This window comes from Peromyscus eremicus, chromosome 7 (genome assembly GCF_949786415.1).
Source record: "Peromyscus eremicus chromosome 7, PerEre_H2_v1, whole genome shotgun sequence".
In the NCBI taxonomy this organism is placed as follows: domain Eukaryota; kingdom Metazoa; phylum Chordata; class Mammalia; order Rodentia; family Cricetidae; genus Peromyscus; species Peromyscus eremicus.
The window spans coordinates 53,473,888-53,493,997 of NC_081422.1; the positions used below are offsets into that span (position 1 = coordinate 53,473,888).

The following is a 20,110-nucleotide window of genomic DNA, read 5'->3' on the forward strand; positions in this document are numbered from 1 at the left end:
AAAAAACCATGAATTTTACAACAAATATACAGAACACAAAACAAAGGAAGACATTTAAACTACAATATTTTCTCTAACTGGCAAAATGCAAAATAAATAAATAAAACCACTGATATATTTGTTAAAATTAACCAGTATACTTACAATCTGCATTTATACCTCAACTACGCCTATAGTTCAATATCTCACAGAAAAGTTCTAAAAGACTCATGAGTAAACTTGGGCAATTTTACTCATTAACAAGAAATACATTGGTATTATCTTTCAGGGGAAAAGATTTAAAGAAAAGTATCTTGTTTTAAGCACATAATATTTACTCCTAGGGTGACAACCTCAGGTCTACTGTATGACAGAACAGCTTACAATGCATGCCAACTTTTCGCTATAAAACCTCTGTTCTTTGGAGAAAGAGTGGCACAGTAAATAACTAGTAGCAGTAATAGTCTAAAAACAAAATTTGTTAGGACACTCTGCCATAGCACTTCTGAGACTAGAGAAGAGCTGCTTTCCTTTCTCTACAAGAGGGGAAGCAGCCTTAACTAAATAAATGGGACAAGAGCTAGTGCACTTTGGAGATCAAAGAAATTCTAGAAGGAAAAAAACCCACACAGTTTAGTACTCTGTAATCCTGGCATGGTTTCAAATTTTTGCTTATCACTTACTGGGAATATAACCACAAAATAATTGACTTATTATATGTAACACACACACACACACACAAAAATAACAGTATCTCCCATATCTCTGCCTGGCCTGGAACTTACTAGGAACACATGAGGCTGGCCTCAGACCTGTAGCAACTGTCCTGCCTCTGCTTCTCAAGCGCTTAGATTACCAATATAAGCCACCATCCTGGTTATGTTAACACTGTTTCAAAAGTCTCTGGCACATAGTGCTTTACGCATGACAAACAAAACACAAAGTAGTTAACCAACTAGTCTAAGATCTCCCCCTCCAACCTTAGAAGCATTCAGTGCCTCTAGGGAGTTGAAAAAAGGAATTTGCAAAACAAAACAAGGAAACTATAACCAACTATACCTTAATGCAAAGAAACGCAGGACAAACCTAACTAGTAGCTGTCCATGCCACTGCACAGGATTCTACTGTTTCCAAAATTTTTAAGAACCATTTCTTCTTGATGTGGCCTACAGGATTTGCTCAAATTCTACAAGCCCCAGAAAGCCTACACTGACTTGTCCTGTCAAGAAGAAATGTCTACTTTTAATTCCCAAAGCATTCTGCACTCCTTTTACAGCACACATCACTTTCTACACAGCATTATTATTTTTACACGATACACCCTTCATTAAATTAATTTTTATTTCTCTCACCAGCTAGCAGAGTGACTTGCACACAGTAGCTACTCAATAAATGCTTACTGAATGAATAAATGAATCTCAGAGTATTTTCCATCGAAGAATCATAGCAGTTTTTACTAAACATGGATAAATAGACTGAACTTTTCCCTCTGAGAAAACAAACTATTTGAAGTTGTCAAGTGCTGTATCTTAAACCAGGGCAAGTCGCTTGGCTGGGCAGAGCTTGAGTCACATAAGTGTCCTTGTACCTACTGGTTCATGTCCTCTTCTCTGTGAATGAGTCTTTATACTGCCAACACTGAGGAGAGCAAAGAGCATAACTGGTAGTTTAATTTTTGTTTTTGTTTTTAATGCAGCCAATTAAAATGAAGTTATGACAGCCTGATAATGTGACTCTAAACTAGCTCTGCTGATGTAAGAGATTAGCTGTCATTTATCCAACCAAATTTTCCTTTCTTAATCCTTACAAAGAATGTTTCTGCACTTCTGAAAGCTGAGTTCTTTCCCGGATACTAACTTCTATCCTATAACATGACCTGAAGCAGGAACAAAGAGTTAATGAAACACAGCTGCCCTATAGACCAAAGCATGATTCCTCTAAATCCTAGTAAAGCTATAAAAGAGAAGGAAGTAGGCTGGGCGGTGGTGGTGCATGCTTTAATCCCAGCAGAGCCAGGCGGATCTCTGTGAGTTCGAGGCCAGCCTGGGCTACAGAGTGAGTTCCAGGACTGGCTCCAAAGCTACAGAGAGAAACCCTGTCAAAAAAAAACAAAACAAAAAAAAGAGGCGGGGGAGAGGGGGGAGAGGAGACAGCCATACCAACAGCAAAATAAGCATGAGAGATTGGCCTTCCTTTTAGGGGGAAAACAGTTATCAGAAGGGAAGAACTGCTTTAGAGCTTAACGAGAACATGTTAAGGAAAGGCGAGTTAGAAATATATACAAGACACAATGAAGGTACTTATCCTTTGCAGTCATTAAGATCCCAAGGAAGGAGATGAACATTTCTGGATGAACAAGGGATAAACAGATGTCCCTCAACGGTTTTTTTTTTTTTAAGTAATATTAGTGAATTCTCTCTTTCTTTCCTCCCACCCCAACCCACACATGGCTAAATAATTCCACAACAGGCCAGTACTAATAAACATAACTGACTTGGAAAATCTCTAAGCTGATGACATGATATAATCTGATATAAAAGAAATTATCAACAGGCTCAACATTCATATAATTTATATCAAGAAGCTCACATTCCTGCCAGTCAAATGGAGATAAATTATCAGTGTGTATTCTAGACGGTTTCCCCAACTCAGTATGTTCATGCGGTCTTGAAGAACTGAAAACTGCATAACTTCCTAACGATGGGCCCTGAGCATTAATTGTTTTAATTATATAAAGCTAATGCTTGGGAAAGTATACAACTTATTTGGCATTTTATTATGCAATGTGTTGATGGTAATTCTTACATTACACAAGTTCCTTAAGGACAAAACTACATCTTACCTGGTTCAGTATATGCTATGGCACACTATTCAACAAATATAGGCACCAAAAGTAAAACAAAACACATACTACCACACATTCCCTGCCCCTTCTCCAATAATGGCTGTTTGGCAGGAAGTTGTTTGCTGGGGTTTACTGTATATTATATTTACCTACCTCTTTGCATTATCTAAAGCATAATTAAGCCAAGCAAGCCATAGGAACTTAAACAGCTGGTCTTGAACATAAGCCCAACTTTTCTATAAAGGCAGAAAGATGAGTCAAATGCTTCTTCCTATGACTATAATTTTGAGGTAGTCTTTCATTCAAAAATAAAATGTTAAGGGCTAGGACTGTAGCTCAATGTTAGAGGCTTGCCTAGCAAACACAAGACTCTAGGCTCAATCTCCAGCACTGAAAAGAAAAATGTCTTTATAAAACAAAGTATTTCTGAAGACATATCAGGCAATGTACTAGGTCTTGAGGGTAATATTAAGATAAAAAGCTATGGCTGCTACCTAGACTGGCATGTAACTGACTTCTCCATTTGGCCTCTTACCCCAGTCGCATCAACTGTATTTTAAATGCTTGCAAAGTGGTCTGAGCAATGACAAGAAGAATGGAGATACGGGATGTTGGGAGAGCTGTGAGTACCACGTGCGTACACTAATTCAAACATGAGAATAGAAATGTATCTGCCTGAACTGTTATATGGCCCCATAATCTAAGTAACTGTTAAATGGCCCCATAATCTAAGTAACATGACGGTACCCTCATCGGGAATAGCATATCAAGAACTCATTTTATTGCACTAAATATTAGATAATGGTCATTTTTGACACTCCAAAAGAGCACAGAAACTAAACATTAGAAAAAAGAAACAAACAGGAACAACTTCACATTAGCCATTAATTTATCTACATCTGCTTTTCTTTGCTTTATCTTAAGAGTGTAGAGTAACCTAAATTAGCCAGGGGAATAGATCTAAATGGAGTGAGAAACAAGAGGATTTCATAAATCTTAAGATGAACAAACTAGATAATCAGCCTATGAGTAACTAGAAATTGGTTACAAAAGTGCTCACCTTCTGAACAGAACAGTCAAAAAGTGAACTGCCCCAGGTAAAATTTTGGTTGCGTTTACAATGTATCTTAACCAAGCCTGAGCTGTTACTCTTATCTGTTTAAACAAGGATTGAATCCTCAAATGAATGAAATCTGGTGTTAAATCAAGTCCTTAATTAAAAAAAAAGGCTTAGTAGGCTGCAGGGAGAGATTTGTTGGCATGGTGAATTAAACAATATTATAGGAAGGGGCTTCCTCTATTTGCTATTTGCTATCATTTAGTCTACAAAATTCAAGGCAGTCAACAGTAGTTACTGCTTATATTTAAGTATGATCAGCACATTCTAAAGAATACTGCTTAAACAGGTTGAAGTGAGCTAAACTGATGAGTGTGTGTGGTATACACACACACATATATGAGGGTGTCCTGGGGTGTAGATACCAAAGGAGGATGTCAAGTGTCCTGGTCTATCAATCTCTGCCTAATTTCCCTGAATATTTCAAAGTCTCTCACTAAACCTGGAGCTAGAGTTAGTGAGCTAGCAAGGTCCCGTGATCCTCCATAGTGCTGAGGTTACATGCACTCACTTTTTCTTTATTCAATGTGAATGCTGTGAATCCAAACTCGGGTCCTTTTGTTTGAACAACGAACTCTTACCCTCTGAGCCATCTCTCCAGCCCTACGCATAATTTTTGACAAGATCAAAATCCAAGGAAAAAAAAGAATGAGGACCTGCTAGAAAGAAGGTAAACCCTTTAAACTGAAGATCAGGATCTCAAAGGATTGTGTCTAAGAAGTAAAGGCAGACCTGAAGTATTTCAGTTCATAGAAGCAGAAGCCCAATTTAAATCATCTCAGTCCCTGAGCAGATTGAAATGTTAGTTCCTCTAGCATAACCATTTACCAAAGCAAGGGAAGACCTTTTTAGAGATGACAATGCCATTCAGATAATCTCTATATTTTTTCTGTATACAATACCTGGCATCCAATCACAAACAAACATGAAAAGACAAGACAATCTCAAAAAAAAAATCACAAAATATAAAAGCACCTGCAGAAACACGTAAGAGAAAGAATTAAAGTAATAAAAGTATAAGCAGAAACTTGGAAACTATAAGACATAATGGAATTCTAGAAATGAAAATACAAAAAATGAAATAAAGGACTCACTAAATGGAAGTGCTGCCTCTGATAAGCACGTTGAGAGTCTTAAGCTGTTGCTCTTATTCTAACAACCACAGGAGGGCAAAACTAGAACTGTTCTAAACCTGTCAGAGGTGAGGGTGCAAAGAACTTAAATGACCGAATTCCGAAGAGGCAGAGTATTTGAAGAGATCAGCCAAAAAACTTTCCAGGTGATAAAAGTGATTATCCTACAGCTACAGAAGCCCAACAACACATACATGCAAAGAAAACCACAACTGGGAATCTCAGAGTCAAACTTCTGACAGTCACATTAAAGGGCAAATCTTAAGGGAGACTAGTAGAGGGAGTGCAAGTTTATTATCCAAGAGGAAAAACTACACATATACCTGACTTCTCAACAGAAAAAAAATAGAGTCCAGCAAACAACAGAATGGCACACTTTAACGGCTGAAGGAAAAAACAAAACTAAACAAAACACAACCATCCAACCTCTAAAAATTACATACAGAATTAAATTACAATACAAATGTTTTGAGACAAACAAAAGCTAAGAGAATACATCTCCAACAGACCTAACTACATACTAAAGGATATTCTCCAGGAAATAATCCCAGATAGAAGCTCTGACATGCAGAAAAAAAAAAAAGAAAGAAATGAGAAAAGAGTATGAGCAAATCTAAATAAATGATGACTTATTTAATAACATTAATTTCTTACAGGACTGAAATATAAAGAAAACTAAAATGTACAAAAATCACAAAAACTGAAAAGGAAAGTATATATATATCACAAAGTATATATAATCACAAAAACTGATTATAAAAAGTTTTGCATTGCCCAAGAAATTATATAAAGTATAAGTTAAAGATGTTTTTGGAACCAATAAAATAAAGAGTAAAAGAAGTAACAACTGGCTGCTACGAGAGAGAAAAATTGCTAACTGAAAAGAACAAGAAAGAAGAAAAGGGACTGGAGAGATGGCTTAGCTCGTGATCTAGGAAAACGACAAACTAACTTAAAAAAAAAAAAACATAACCACATACTGTAATACAGTATATATATTATATTCAAGACTGAATGAAGTCTGAAAACAAATATAAATATTTAACACTAAAAAGGAGCTAAGAGGAGCTGGAAAGACGGCTCTGTTAAGCAGTTAAGAGTACTTTTGCAGAGAACAAGGTTCAGTTCCCAGCATCCACATTGTGATGCACAACCACCTGTAACTTCAGTTAGAATCCAGCATCCTCTTCTGACCTCTGTAGGCTCTAGGCACACATGTAGTGCACTTACATACATGCAGACAAAACACTCATACACATAAAATAAAAATAAATCTGTTTAAAATAACAGCTGAAAAGTAACATTAATAAATTCCTAACAATGCATTTACTCACTAGAAAGACAATTGTAATTGTGTATGCATAGTAATATAGTCTCCAAATATAAAAAACTGACAGAACAAAATGAGAAATAAAGTACCACAGAGAACAGGAAAAAAAGAAATAGATTTACCTTTGGAATTCCAGAAGGAAATTAAAGTACAACAAATGAAGAAACTTTTTCTACCCTAAATAGGTTCAAAAATGCAAAAGAAAAATACACTAAATACAGAGAAGCCACATCATATATTCACTTAGATAAAAATAATTTAACCATGAGAGACAAAAATATACGCCAAGTTACATCAGCATTATCTACCTTTCATGTCTTTTAGGCTCTCCACTCAATCTAGTATAGAACAACAAGAAAGATAACAGTTTATGTTTAATGGACAATTAAGATAAGCCAGGCTCTGTCCTAAACATGAATATATATCAACTCATTGTTTACCTCAGCACAACAGGGTGGGTGGTAAGTCATTATAATTGTCATTTACAGTAAAGAATTGCCCAGAATAGTCCTTGTAACCTTCTCTCTCCCTGCCTAGCACTCTTTGGGGCCACAGCTGTGCCTATAGACTTTGGAAAAGGTAACAAAATTATTTTAGCACTATTCCATTTATTATATGGATGTTTTTCAAAAAGCTATCTGTAGGTGAAATGAGACTATGTGTTACACAGTTCTTATTCTAGGTACTCACCTAGTTTTGGTACCAGCATCTGCAAACACAGGGTATTTTCCTTCCTTTGTAAACCCAACTACAGTATGTTTCTAAATCTTTACTGCAGGTTGGGGTTTTTTCCCCCCTTCTAAGTAGATCTATTCTCATGACATGAACTATGATCATCTCTCTCTAATAACTTCCGAACATACATGTCCAGCCCATACCTCTCACCAGATCTCCAATTCTGTAATACAGTTATAAACACATTCTGCTGACATTTTAGGCTCAAAGTGTCCTAAATGAAAAACTGTGCCCTGTCCCTCTGCATTAGTCCATTTAATGTCAGGATAGCAAAATACCTGAAGCTGGGTGGCTTATAAAGAAAAGTTTATTTAGCTAACAGAGTAATGCTGACTGTAGCACAGACCCTTGTGATACATCACAACATCATGAGTGGCAACACAAAGAACCTAAACTGGAACTCCAATTTCCTCTGTAACAAAGGTACATTCAGCATTACCACTGAACTCAAAAAAGGAGAGAGGAAAATGTGAACAAAAGGCAGACAGTTCTCAGAAACAATATAAGCTATCAAGTAAAACCTGAGAAAATGCCAATTTTATTAATAAATGTAAACGTAAGGGCTGGGGAGACAGTATTTTGGGTAAAGCACTTGCTGTGAAAGCACATGGGCCTGAGTTTGAATCCTCAAAACCAACAGAAAGCCAGGAAGAGGCAGCAGTGCACATCTGTAATCCCAGTGCTCCTAAGGCAAGACAGAAAACAAGAAGCAGAAGAATCCCAAGAAGCTCACAGGCTCTCCAGCCTGGCACGTACAGCTGCAAACACAAAGAAATCCTGCACCAGGCAAGCTAGAAGAATAAGACCAATACGCGAGGCTGTCCTCTGTTATCCACATAGTACAGCACTCACATACATCATACAAAATAAACAAATACAGAGACATTCTGTTTTCATCGGTCAAGGTGGTAAAAACTAGGCAGTCTGGACAAATAATTGATGGGCAAGGGCGTGGAGAAACAGACACTCTCATTTTTTGTTAAGAATCATATTTTAGGCAAATAATTTGAAAATAACTACCAAAAATTAATACACACTCACATATATTCATATATTTATACTCACAAAATCATTAAAGATCATTTTCAAATTAATATAAATGCCCTCCTATCTTATTTGATGGTACATATGCACATGAACATACATTATTTATAAAAAGTGGACTTATATCAATTGTTAGCAATCAAAAATTTAGGGGCATCAGAAAATAACCAATTAAGTAGACTGTGTCAACAAAATATCATATGGCTATCAAAACAATTGTAGCACATTTCCATGCACTCATGTAGAAAGAGGTCCTAAAACAAGTGAATAAGTAGTATGGACAGCATAATCCAACTTGTCATTTTTGTTATAGATATTGCATAAGTATCTAATTATACATATACAATATAAAATCTATATTATTAAAAGTGGTTACCTCTGAGGACAGGTATGGAGTATGATTTCACACTTTATACATTCATTCAAAATTTTATAATTTAAAAAAATTAGGATCAAATCAGCCGGGCAGTGGTGGCGCACGCTTTTAATCCCAGCACTCGGGAGGCAGAGCCAGGCGGATCTCTGTGAGTTCGAGGCCAGCCTGGGCTACCAAGTGAGTTCCAGGAAAAGGCGCAAAGCTACACAGAGAAACCCTGTCTCGGAAAAAAAAAAAAAATAGGATCAAATCAACAATTAACTTTACACAAAAATTAAAATACCAATTAGCAATCAGGTTTAGCAATGCTGTTCATAAAGATAAATGCCATGGCCAGAGTGATAAGGACTACTAGGACCTCACCACCTCTCCTAAGCATTTTCAAGTTATTCCAACCTCAGATGTCACACTGGAGATTTCTGAGGAAAGATGTGTCTCCCAAGCAGCCAACGTATATATAATCTATATAATCTGAAAAGGTAAGGGGGGGCAAGGGACAAGTGGTACCCAGTAGTAGTAATGCACAGAAAAGGAATTTTCTTCAATTTTGTTGAGACAATTATTTCTGTTTATGGGAAGAGTCTGTGTTCGTGTGCTTGTCTAAAATCTCCTTCACTACAACTGTCACAACCTCCCCTCCTGTGGTCAAGAGCACCCAAGACAACCCTTCCACCTACTTCTGGTCAGCTATGGACTCAGAAACTAGATGATCCTGCTTGTTAAAGTGCTTATAATAAAAGTGTTCTCAGAAGGGAACCCTCCAAGACTGAGAAACTTGCTTATGCATGGACTTCAAAAGTTCCCTTATTCCTCTTCTTCAATTACATTAAGGTGCATAAAGGTTGAGTTCAATATAACTGGTGCTATTAGTAAAGAAGGTCATCATCAAAACATTTCTGTATACAATCCATTGAACAAAATATACAAATTTAAAACTAATAGTTCCCACTCAAACTTCAAAAGCTTTCAAGAATTAATCAATAAGAAGTTCAAATTTTAGTTACTATATTTATATTATTAATTAAAAATTATATATGAAGCTTACAATGTATTATTATATTCCTGAATTGTTAACTATAATATTTTCTCAACTATACCTTATATATGAAAACATACACTGTTTTTTTTTAATTCATTCATTCTGCAACAGAAAAACTTTCTCTATTAAATGTCTATGTAGCATCATTTTTAAAATGTGCTCTGCTCAGGAATCCTGAGTAAGTTTTACCAACTACTGCCAACTAATAATCAGACCTGAAAATGAAACAAACAAAAAAGAACAATTTGTCTCCAGATTTACAGAAAAAAGGCTTGGGCTGTAGCTCAGTGGTAAGGATACTTGCATAGCATCTAATCTTCAAGACTACAAGTTTAATTCACAGTACAAGCAGCACACACACACACACACACACACACACACACACACACACACGCAGGCACAGAATCTATCTATACAGAGATACACTGTAGTAGCTGAACTCCAGGTGACTTTATTATGGCATCCTCATATATATATGCAAACCTTCCAGGAATCACTCTGAGGAAATGAAAAATAACTCATTCTTGAGAGCTCCTACCTACTGGCTTCATAAACTAAGTAGAACTACTCTAAAAATCCAGATCCAGAATTACGAGGGGAAGCTGCACTATTACTTGATCAGCACTGACACAATGATTCCAGAATGCTTTCCACCTATAGCAGTAATGGTGTTTGCTCCAAATCAAGTTACCTATTATCTATCTTTGTTTGTTTGTTTGTTTGTTTTTCAAAACAGGGTTTCTCTGTATAGACAAAGCTGGCTTCAAACTCAAAAAGATTGGCCTGCCTCTGCCTCCCAAGTGCTGGGATTAAAGGTGTGGGCCACCACTGCCCAACAGATGTTTACCTATTTTATCTCAGCTATTATACCCAAGGTATCCTGAGGACAGAAAACACATCCATTTTACCTTAACTATCTCCAAAGTGGGGGGCTTTATAATTAGCCCTCAAAGATGTGTTTGCAATGAGCCAAAATTATTTAAACCTTTAGATCTAGCAGTAACTGTCTGAATGAAAAATTAAATTAAAAATCCTTGCTATAAAACTATTTCAAAGGTTATATCTAATCCTATTTTAAAGAAAAGTAAAGCCATACAATCGTATTTGCAGATTATCATTTGCAAATTATTCAAGTACTGATTTCACTACAACAAAACCTATAAACTAGACATGGTGGTACATGTCTATAATCCCAGTACTCAGAAGCCTAGGGCAGGAGATCACTGTCGAAGCTACATAAAAAGACCCTGACTCAAAAACTAAATTAATATAAAACAACCACATCTTTAGAAAAAGAAGCAAAACCTGCTCATCCCAGCCAGCTCTGTAAATTCAACTTATTTTACACTCCATGCATGCCTGTTCCAAGCCTGAGAGTAAGCAGCTATTATTTCTGGTAATACTGTAACATAAAATGTTTCACAATTACTTAACACTGAACTTGTTTCATGAACTCAGTGCTGAAGCTATTTTCACACAAATAACATCATAAACAATCATTTATAAGCAATGAACAGATTTTCCCAATCAGACCTTACTTTATACCTGGAAAAGATATAGAATTAAAGTAAGTCTTACAGAATGACAAAAGGTTAATTCTCACATCCAAACCGGAAACCTCTAGTTTTCAAATATAAGAACTATATAGAGGTCATTCAGCTGAGATGAGACCACTGCTCAATTTTATACTGCTGACTAAGTGTAGAAGTACACAGGAGGAGGACTCCAGATTACCCATTAACTAGTCCCACCCTTCAGCTAACAAACAAAACAAAGACTATGATATCTGCAATTAAAATAAAAACATTTAGTATGAAACATTCACAATTAAAGGTAAAAACAACTTGGGAAAGCTGTAAATGTTTTAGTAAAGGGTTTTTATAGTTTTATTTGTGTTACTGTGGTACTTAGAGGTTTAACTTAGGGCCTTTGGCTATATCCCTGCAGTTTAAGAGGTAGTATTCTTAATGTTACCAGTACTGTTCTAGAGTGACTGGAACCCTGACTTAGTTTCTTTTCCTGTGACAACATAGCATGACGAAGCAACTTACTGGAGAAAGGATTTATTCTGGCTCACAGTTCAAAGGTACAGTTCATCATGGCATGGAATTCAAGTGACAGGATTTTGATGTACCTGATCACATAACATCCACAATCAGGAAGAAAAGAATGCATAGTGCTGCTCAGTTCCTTTTATCACTCAGACAGACCAGGGTCCCAGCCAAGGAATGGCACCATCCACAATTAACACTAACTATAATAAACCATGACCCTACACAGACACAAAAAAATATCTGTTTATCAGTAATCCTATATGTGGGAATCCAAAGTTATAGAAGGAAAAGACCACATGCAAAAAAAAAAAAAAAAAAAATGTTTAACACACAACTCTATCACAGCAAATCAGTGAAAGTATCTTCAATATCCATAGTGGAAGAATACACAGGTGGCAGAATATACAGAGCAGTAAAGGCAGGCAGACACATGCATTTGGATGCCAACTTTTCCAGATGGTAGCTCTGAAATCCTTCATAATGTGCTTAAAATTTAAGACTCAGTTTTCTTATCTGTAAAATGGAGAGATACTGAATATAAAAATGCATTTTAAATAGATGGTACACTGCTTCAAACACTGTGACTGTTCTATAAATACCACTTTTATTGGCCACTGTTAATACTATGTTCATTTGCCGGGCGGTGGTGGCGCACACCTTTAATCCCAGCACTCGGGAGGCAGAGCCAGGTGAATCTCTGTGAGTTCGAGGCCAGCCTGGGCTACCAAGTGAGTTCCAGGAAAGGCGCAAAGCTACACAGAGAAACCCTGTCTTGAAAAACCAAAAAAAATAAATAAATAAAAAATAAAAAATAAAAAATACTATGTTCATTCTCCAAAGTACACAGACATTTCAAAAAACAGTTATGAGAAAATTTGTGTGCACTAATAGGAAAGACCTCCAATAATGAGATAAAGAATACATATTGAGAGCTGGAGAAATGGCTCCTTCAGAAGACCCAGGTTCAATTCCCAGGCCCACATGGCAGTTCACAACTGTCTGTAACTCCAGTTCCAGGGGGTCCACAGCACCAGGCATTCATGTGATGCACATATATATGCATACAGGCAAAAAACTCATGCACATTAAATAATAAATCTTTTCAAAAATATATATTGAAAAACAGTAAGTTGTATAATTATGCTTATGTGTAAAAAAGAAAACTATATATACATATGCAAATTAGGAAAGAAAAATTTAAAATTGTTACTCATGGGTTAAAAATGAGATCTGCCCATTTAAGTAATAAAACTTACTTTATAATTCTATCAAGTTTAACTGCAAACTAACATATATTTTAAAAATAATTTTTAAAATAAAATAATTTAAAGATAATGTAGCACTAAAAAAAGAAACACGCCGGGTGGTGGTGGTGGTGGTGGTGGTGGTGGTGGTGGTGGTGGTGGTGGTGGTGGTGCATGACTTTAATCCCAGCACTCGGGAGGCAGAGCCAGGCGATCTCTGTGAGTTCAAGGCCAGCCTGGTCTACAGAGCAAGATCCAGGACAGGCACCAAAACTACACAGAGAAACCCTGTCTTGAAAAACATATAGATAGATAGATAGATAGATAGATAGATAGATAGATAGATAGATAGATAGATAGACAGACAGATAGATATAGATATATGTTTAAGGAAAACATCTAAAGGTATACATAGCTTACAGTTATGAAGTAAAAGAATGAGCCATATAGTAGAAAGCAACTACAAAGAAATATAACAGTATTTTACTAGTGAGTCTGAATAAGTTTTCTTGGTCTCATATACAATGTTTTTAGTGCAAATACTCTTTATTAGAAATTAATTCAAATTTTGGCCTCTATTTAAAATCATATTTCACTTGATGGTGTTACCAAGTTCAAATCAAACTCACCTCACTAGCTCTCTGACAGGTCAACCTTACTTCTAGCCATTGCCCCTACTGTTCTCCTGTTGAGTGCAATGTAGCAGGCATGGTACCCACACTTACTAAGGGCATGGAAATCACTTAGCAAAATATTTGGGAGGAAAGACATAGAAGAGATGTACTGACATTCTATTTTTTCTACATCAAAAAAATATCTTTCTCTATGTGGAGAAGATACAGAAGGCAACACTAACAATAATCAATTGGGACAAATGAAAAACTATACTTTCAGTATCAGACTGGGTGGGAAGAGGGGACTAGAAAGGTGGTTCAACAGTTAAAAGCATGCATTGCTCTTCTGTAGAACCCAAATTTGATTTCCAACACCCACAATGAGCAGCTCACAACTGCCTGTAAGTCTAGTTCCAGGAGATCCAATACATTCTTCTGGCCTCTACTGACAACCTCTCTCTCTCTCTCTCTCTCTCTCTCTCTCTCTCTCTCTCTCTCTCTCTCTCACACACACACACACACACACACACACACACACACACACACACAGAGAGAGAGACAGAGAGAGAGAGAGAGAGAGAGAGAGAGAATAAATCTTAAAAAGAATAAATCTTAACAACTGAATCACACTTTATTTCTAAAGCTGAAAAAGAACTATTAAAACTATTCTACATGGGCCACACTACAGCTTCCATGACAATATTCTTCTTTCTTTCTTTTTCCCCTTTGTTTCTTTGTTTTGTTTGGGTTTTTGGTTTTTCTTTTAAATTTGGTCTTGTTTTGCGGGGAGGTTACAAGGGCAGAGGGCAGATGAGAGGAGACCAGGAGATAAGTGGGATTGGAATGAATGATATGAAATCCACAAAGAATCAATAAAAGTTTTAAAAAACTATTCAACTCAAATATAACAGTTTATAAGCAACTTTACATCTTATTTTGCTGGCAATTCAGTTAGGTATGAAAGATACTGTTCTTGCTTGCCTGTAACCCCCAATTTATAGATGTATGTGTAGTTGTAGAATCATGAGTCATACCCCTAAATCCTTGCCTCCACATGAAAGTCCTTTCTTCATCCCACATAATGTATTAATTTTCAGACAATGTGCTAAGGAGCACACCTCTTATCATCTGCACATTCGCCCTAGAAATATATAACCTCTTTTGTATTTCATCCCAACAGACAGACAGAGCAGAACATCAAGTCTTTTTTATAACAACTAAGGAAAAGTCAATTATCTTTCCCAAAAAAATGACAAAACTGATAAATACTAAAATGGTAGCACATCTAAGAGGATGATCAAGGTCATTAAAGGGTTAGAAAATCCATGAAGAGTGGCTGAGAGGGGTGGGGAGGGAATGGAACAACTGTCACACATGCATACTCCACACAAGAATCTGTCATCAAACACATAAAGGAATCCTATTTATGCTCTATGGCCCAAGAGTTCAAAAGCTGCTGGGCACAATTCAACAAACACTCACTGTTTTCTCATTTCCTAGTCTGTTTTCTAACTATGATAAACACCGTGACTAAAAGCAACTTGGGGAAGAAAGGATTAATTTCATCTTACAACCTCCAGGTCACAATCTATCACCTACAGAAACCAGGGCATGAACTCAAGGCAGGAACCTGGAGTCAGGAACTGAAGCAGAGGCCATGGAGGAGTGCTGCTTACTAGCTTGATCCTCGTGGCTTGCTCAGCCTTTCTTATACAAGAAAATGCCCCACAGGCTTGCCTCCAGGCCAACCTGATGGCAGCATCTTTCTCAACTGAGGTTCCTTCTTCCCAGATGACTCTAGCTTGTGTCAAGTTAACAACTAACTAATGAGCCACTGATGCTTCAGGTATACCAAGGATAAAAAAAGGTGACTAAGACATGTACCAATCCTCAAGAGGTTAAGACTAGCAAAAGTGACAAGAAAATAAATAATACAAGACAGAGAAAAGTATTTTAAGAGCTACAGGAACACAGAGAATGGTGACCATTAACTCTCTGGGGGAGAAGCCAACAGAAAAAAGAAAAAAAAAAAGGTTTCTGATAAGATAAGAGTTAAAGAAGTGGGATGTGGCTTTAACAGAAAAAAAAAAGAACAGCATGTGCAAAGGCCTGAAGGCACAAAGCTCTGCAATTAATCTGGAGTGGGAGAACAAAAGGTACTTAGAAGAGTGAGGAGAGGAGACTAATTTAAATTGGGATTGTTGGGGATTGTTAAAGAACACATGGGATCTCACAATCTCTATCCCAAGGTGTTTAGACAATGAAACTATGGTGCACTTACTAATGACATTTTAACTGGGAGCTCTACACTTAGAAATATATTTCAGAAAAACTATTCCAATAGGAAGACACACATCTAGAAGGTAACAGTTGAGACAGATTCCTTACAGTGCCACTGTTGCTAGTTTCCGGTGTGGATACAGATGAAGAGGTACAGACAGAAGAAATCCCCAGGAGGTAAAGATCAAGCAGAGTAAGGTTTTCTAGATCTTACCTCAGGAGAGGGCATGGGACAGTGAAGGCTAAGACAGGTGATACAAGACAAATCCATGTGATTATCCTAACAGTATCAGAGCCCTGGCCAGGGACTAGTTCGTTACCACGGAGAAAAGGGATGGGGGAAGAGGAACAAAAGTGAGCCTACCTTTGAACCCGCATCAATGAAGCTACCAAGTGGGGAGTGAGGGAAGGACTAAGAGAGTCATTAGCTTACTGGCAAAAATCAAAGACAGGAGAGAATGAGACAAGCATTAAAAATCAGTATTTGAGTAAAAGAAAAATGTGAAAAAGAAAGGAAGAAACCAAGAGAAAAGCAAATGCTAAGTCAAGTGACACAGGTTGGTGCTGATAAAGGCAAGAGAGAGCTAAAATTAAAGAGCGGGAGTGAACATTACTCTAAATGTGAAGCCATGTTTTCTAAGAGACGTTATTAAAGACAGAAACAGACCACCTTATGAGGTAATGTGTCACATCAAGTAAATGCCTGTCAGAATCTGTGGGGTCTTCTATGAAGACTGTCTACTCTCAACTGAGAACATTTGCAATTCACAGGGTACTCAGTCAATCCATCTTCCCCAAGGATCACTACAAATCTTTTCAGTAACCAGCCCTCCCTTCCCAAAACCTGACTGTGTGTGTAGTATTCATTTCTTCACCACTGCTAACCATTTTCTATCACGATCCCGTCATTTGCTTTTTTCTCTTCTACTATGTGTTCAAATGTCTACCCTAAAATGGTAAAACACTCACTTATCTTATTTTTCTCTATTTATTACTGAACACCCTCAATCCCCTACCAAAAGTCAAGTCTACCATTCTTCAAAAATAAGTAAATAAATGCAATCCTGACAAATGATATCTGATTTATAGACAGTTTGATCCAAGCAACTGCTTACTCAGCTCTCCATCCCCTAGATCTCTTCCACAACTCATGACACAACAGACCAGCCCCCTGCTCATTGCGGTGATTTTTTTTTTCATTTTTGTAATGAGACAGAGGGGTTAACAGGAAGTGTTTTGGAAGAAGAATAATAAGGCCTAGGAAGGAGAACCAGAGCTGTGCTCTATACTCTATAGCACTACTAATTAGCTGTGAGCCTTCCAGCCTCTCCACCCCATCACCACCTCATACCTTCTGAGAAACCCTGACAGTAGTTAGGTAAATCACTCCAACACACATTCTCAAGACCTCTTCTCCTCTGCAGTACTTATCACAATCACTTGACTACTTAGTAGCTGAGTAGCTATCTTCCCTTATACACGGGACTGAAAACTCGTAACGGCAAATGTCTTGCACCTCATCGTTGCAAAAACTTTAAACATAAACTCCAGCTACCACCTCAAATGCACACATGATGAGCTATATATACATTTACATATGAAATTAAGAGAGGAAAAGGAGTTTGTTTTCCAAAACCGTCAGGTTTCTCTTGCCCATTCCTACTCAGTTACTTACACTTCAGGTCTGAAAACTGTGCCCAAACCGCTGTACAAGTGCGTATCACAACATCGATGATCCTAATTTAATTTTAACACTGTTGTTTAGCCGTTTAGATAATACATACTGGTGGAGGTTTCAAACTGTTCTTTTTTAACATCGGCAAGTCGTAAGCTATATACACATACACACGATGCAAAATTCCAAAGTTTATCAGCCAAATCACACTGCGACGTGATTTTTAATGATTTCATAATAATCAAAGGAAAACAAGTTCTGGTTTAGGAATTACAAATCGCCATTGCGTCCGATCAGGTGACCTTCAGTTGTAAAAATTTAAATCTCATGAAAGTTTTGTCAAGTTGTATGGCACACCAAATAGGCAAACAAGGTTAGCAAAGCGCAGGTCAATTTGCCCTTCCAGTGTTGAGTCCTGCTCCGCGATTTGTTAACTGGCCCCCCTTAAATAAGTAAGGATGCAGGTGATTCCAGCAATTCATGACACACACACACAAAAGAGGCTGAAAATATGTATGTATATGTTGCCATTTAAAGACAATAGACAAGTATTTAAAAATCCGATGCCAGAAATCTTTCATAGGTTAAGAGTGGGCAACATTGAAACGTAGTTGAAATCCCCAGTAAAGAGGAGGCGTTTCATAACGGAAGCACTACTCCACAGAATCACTTGGAGCCGCTCTCCAAGGCGTTCGCATGGCTAAGTCAACACCACTGATCGTGAAGGGGCAACTATGCCCCTTGGCACCCCCTCTCCGGAAGACTCGAGGCTCCAATCACTGAGCCAAGAGTCCCTCGAGATCCGACAGTGCTTCCCTGGACTTCAGAAGCTAGGCAACCCGTGGCCAGGCCAGAAAAAAAAAATAGTTTCAAGCCCCCTCCTCCATCCTTTCCTGAAAATTAATGAATTGGCTTGTACGATTGTTTATTTAATGAGGTGTGTAGTGGCCTCTACTGGTGCTTGTGTGAGCACAAGAATGTCCCACTCTTACAAGTGGGATGAGCCTGGGGGAGGGGAAAGAGGCGAGGGGTGAACCTGCCTCCCGGTACAAAGCGCAGAACTGGACCCCAGAGCTCCCGGCCCGGCCCCGGAGGCGCCCCTCCCCCGGCCGGGGCCCCTCCTGCCCGCTCCGCTTCCAGCCACGCGAGACCCTTTTCTCTCCAGCCACGGGAGCCGAGGCGGAGAAGTTCCCGCATGTTCCCCTCCGGATCCTAAACAACAACAAAAAACCCACCGCAGCGGCCGCGGGAGCCGGTGCCGCGCCCCAGCCCCCACGGCGTCCCGGGCCCGGCCCCGCTTACCTGCGGACTGCGGCGGGGAACCGCTCCTCACGGCCGCGGCGCCGGACGCCGGCCGCCCGAGCAGCAGCAGCAGCAGCAGCAGCGGCGGCAGCAACAGCAGCGGTGTGGGGCAGCAGCGCCGGGAGGAGGAGGTGCTGAGGAGTCGCCGGGCTTCGCGCTCCGCCGCCATCTCTGCCCCGCGAGCGGCGGCGGCGGCGGCGGCGGCGACAGCGCCGCGGAGCGCTCGCTCCCTTCTTCCCTCAGCGCGCCTCAAGCCGGTCCCCTGCGCCGCAGGCTCGGCTCCAGCCCGGCCCGACCCGGCCCGCGCGGCCCCCTCGCGCGCCCGGGGGGAAAGACTCCGGGCGCCTCCCTCCTGCAGCGGGGCGGGGAGGAGAGCAGAGAAGGGGAGTCAGTACATTCCGGGCGAGAGCTGGGGCGGGGGGGTGGTGGCTCGGTCTCTCCAGGTTCCAGGCGCCGCCACCCGCCGCCGACTCCGGCTCCTTACGGTAGAGCGAGGGGGGCGGAGACCGCAGGGTAGGGGGCGGGCGCCGGAGCGCGCCGTGCCGCGCACGCGCACAGCCGCGCACGCGCGCGCCTCCCCTCCCCGCCAGCTCCCTCTTCGCGCCCCGCGGCCTGCCCGGGCTCCAATCCCGGCGGTCGCTTCGCGGGCAGCCACGGCGGTGGAGCCGAGCTGGCGCAGGGGCAGGCGGCGGGCCTGCTCCCCTCCCCCTGCTCTCCGGAGCCGGGCACGGGCAAGGGCGCGGAGCGCGCGCGCGCCGGGCGCTGCTGCTGGCGTCAGGGAAACCCCGGAGAAGCGATCCGCCTCCTCTCCTCCCGCCTCCCGCTCCTAATCCGAGGGAGAGATTTCCCCTCACCTCCGCGGGCGGCTTCAAAGGGTGCTGAGAGCTGAGGCAGAGCCGCTCGGACGCCCTGGCCGCAAGCCTGCGCGCACCTCTCTGCCCCGGGCCTCTCTATATAGGGCCGCAGAGGAAACCGAATGGCCTCCGGGAGGAAACCTGGGTGCGCAGAGGGTCGGCGCACGGATTTCTGTGCTCGCCAAAAACAATAGCGAGCCGCCCGGCTCTTGCTGGGGACCTGGCGCGGTTCCCGTGGGAGGGGGCCTGGCGGCACTGCGCCGACCTCCGGCTTCCTCTCGGGTGGTACCCGGCCCGCCTGGACCACGGAACCCCGCGTCCCCACCGTGACACTCGGCGCCAGCTCAGACAAAGGTGCCGGGAGTCCAATCCTCCATCGGGTGCCCAGGCCGGGACCCAACCCCGTGACTCTCCCCGGGGCTAATTCTCTGCAGTCACTGCGGCCTTTTACCTAGGCCCTGGACGGTCACTTTGCTTTTTTTTTTTTTT

At 40.3% G+C, this 20,110-nt stretch overlaps 1 protein-coding gene across 1 annotated transcript in view; it reads right to left on the reverse strand.

Annotated features, from left to right (window-relative positions):
- Neo1 (neogenin 1) overlaps positions 1–19,017 on the reverse strand; it is a 140,472-nt gene extending 121,455 nt beyond the window's left edge. Inside the window, exons 1-2 of the mRNA XM_059269041.1 lie at positions 18,701–19,017; positions 17,466–17,527 (exon numbers count right to left, since the gene is read on the reverse strand). Coding sequence (XP_059125024.1) covers positions 17,466–17,527; positions 18,701–18,936 — 298 coding nt within the window. The 5' untranslated portion in view covers positions 18,937–19,017. The remainder of the gene's footprint in view (positions 1–17,465; positions 17,528–18,700) is intronic.
- Positions 19,018–20,110: the final 1,093 nt, after the last annotated feature.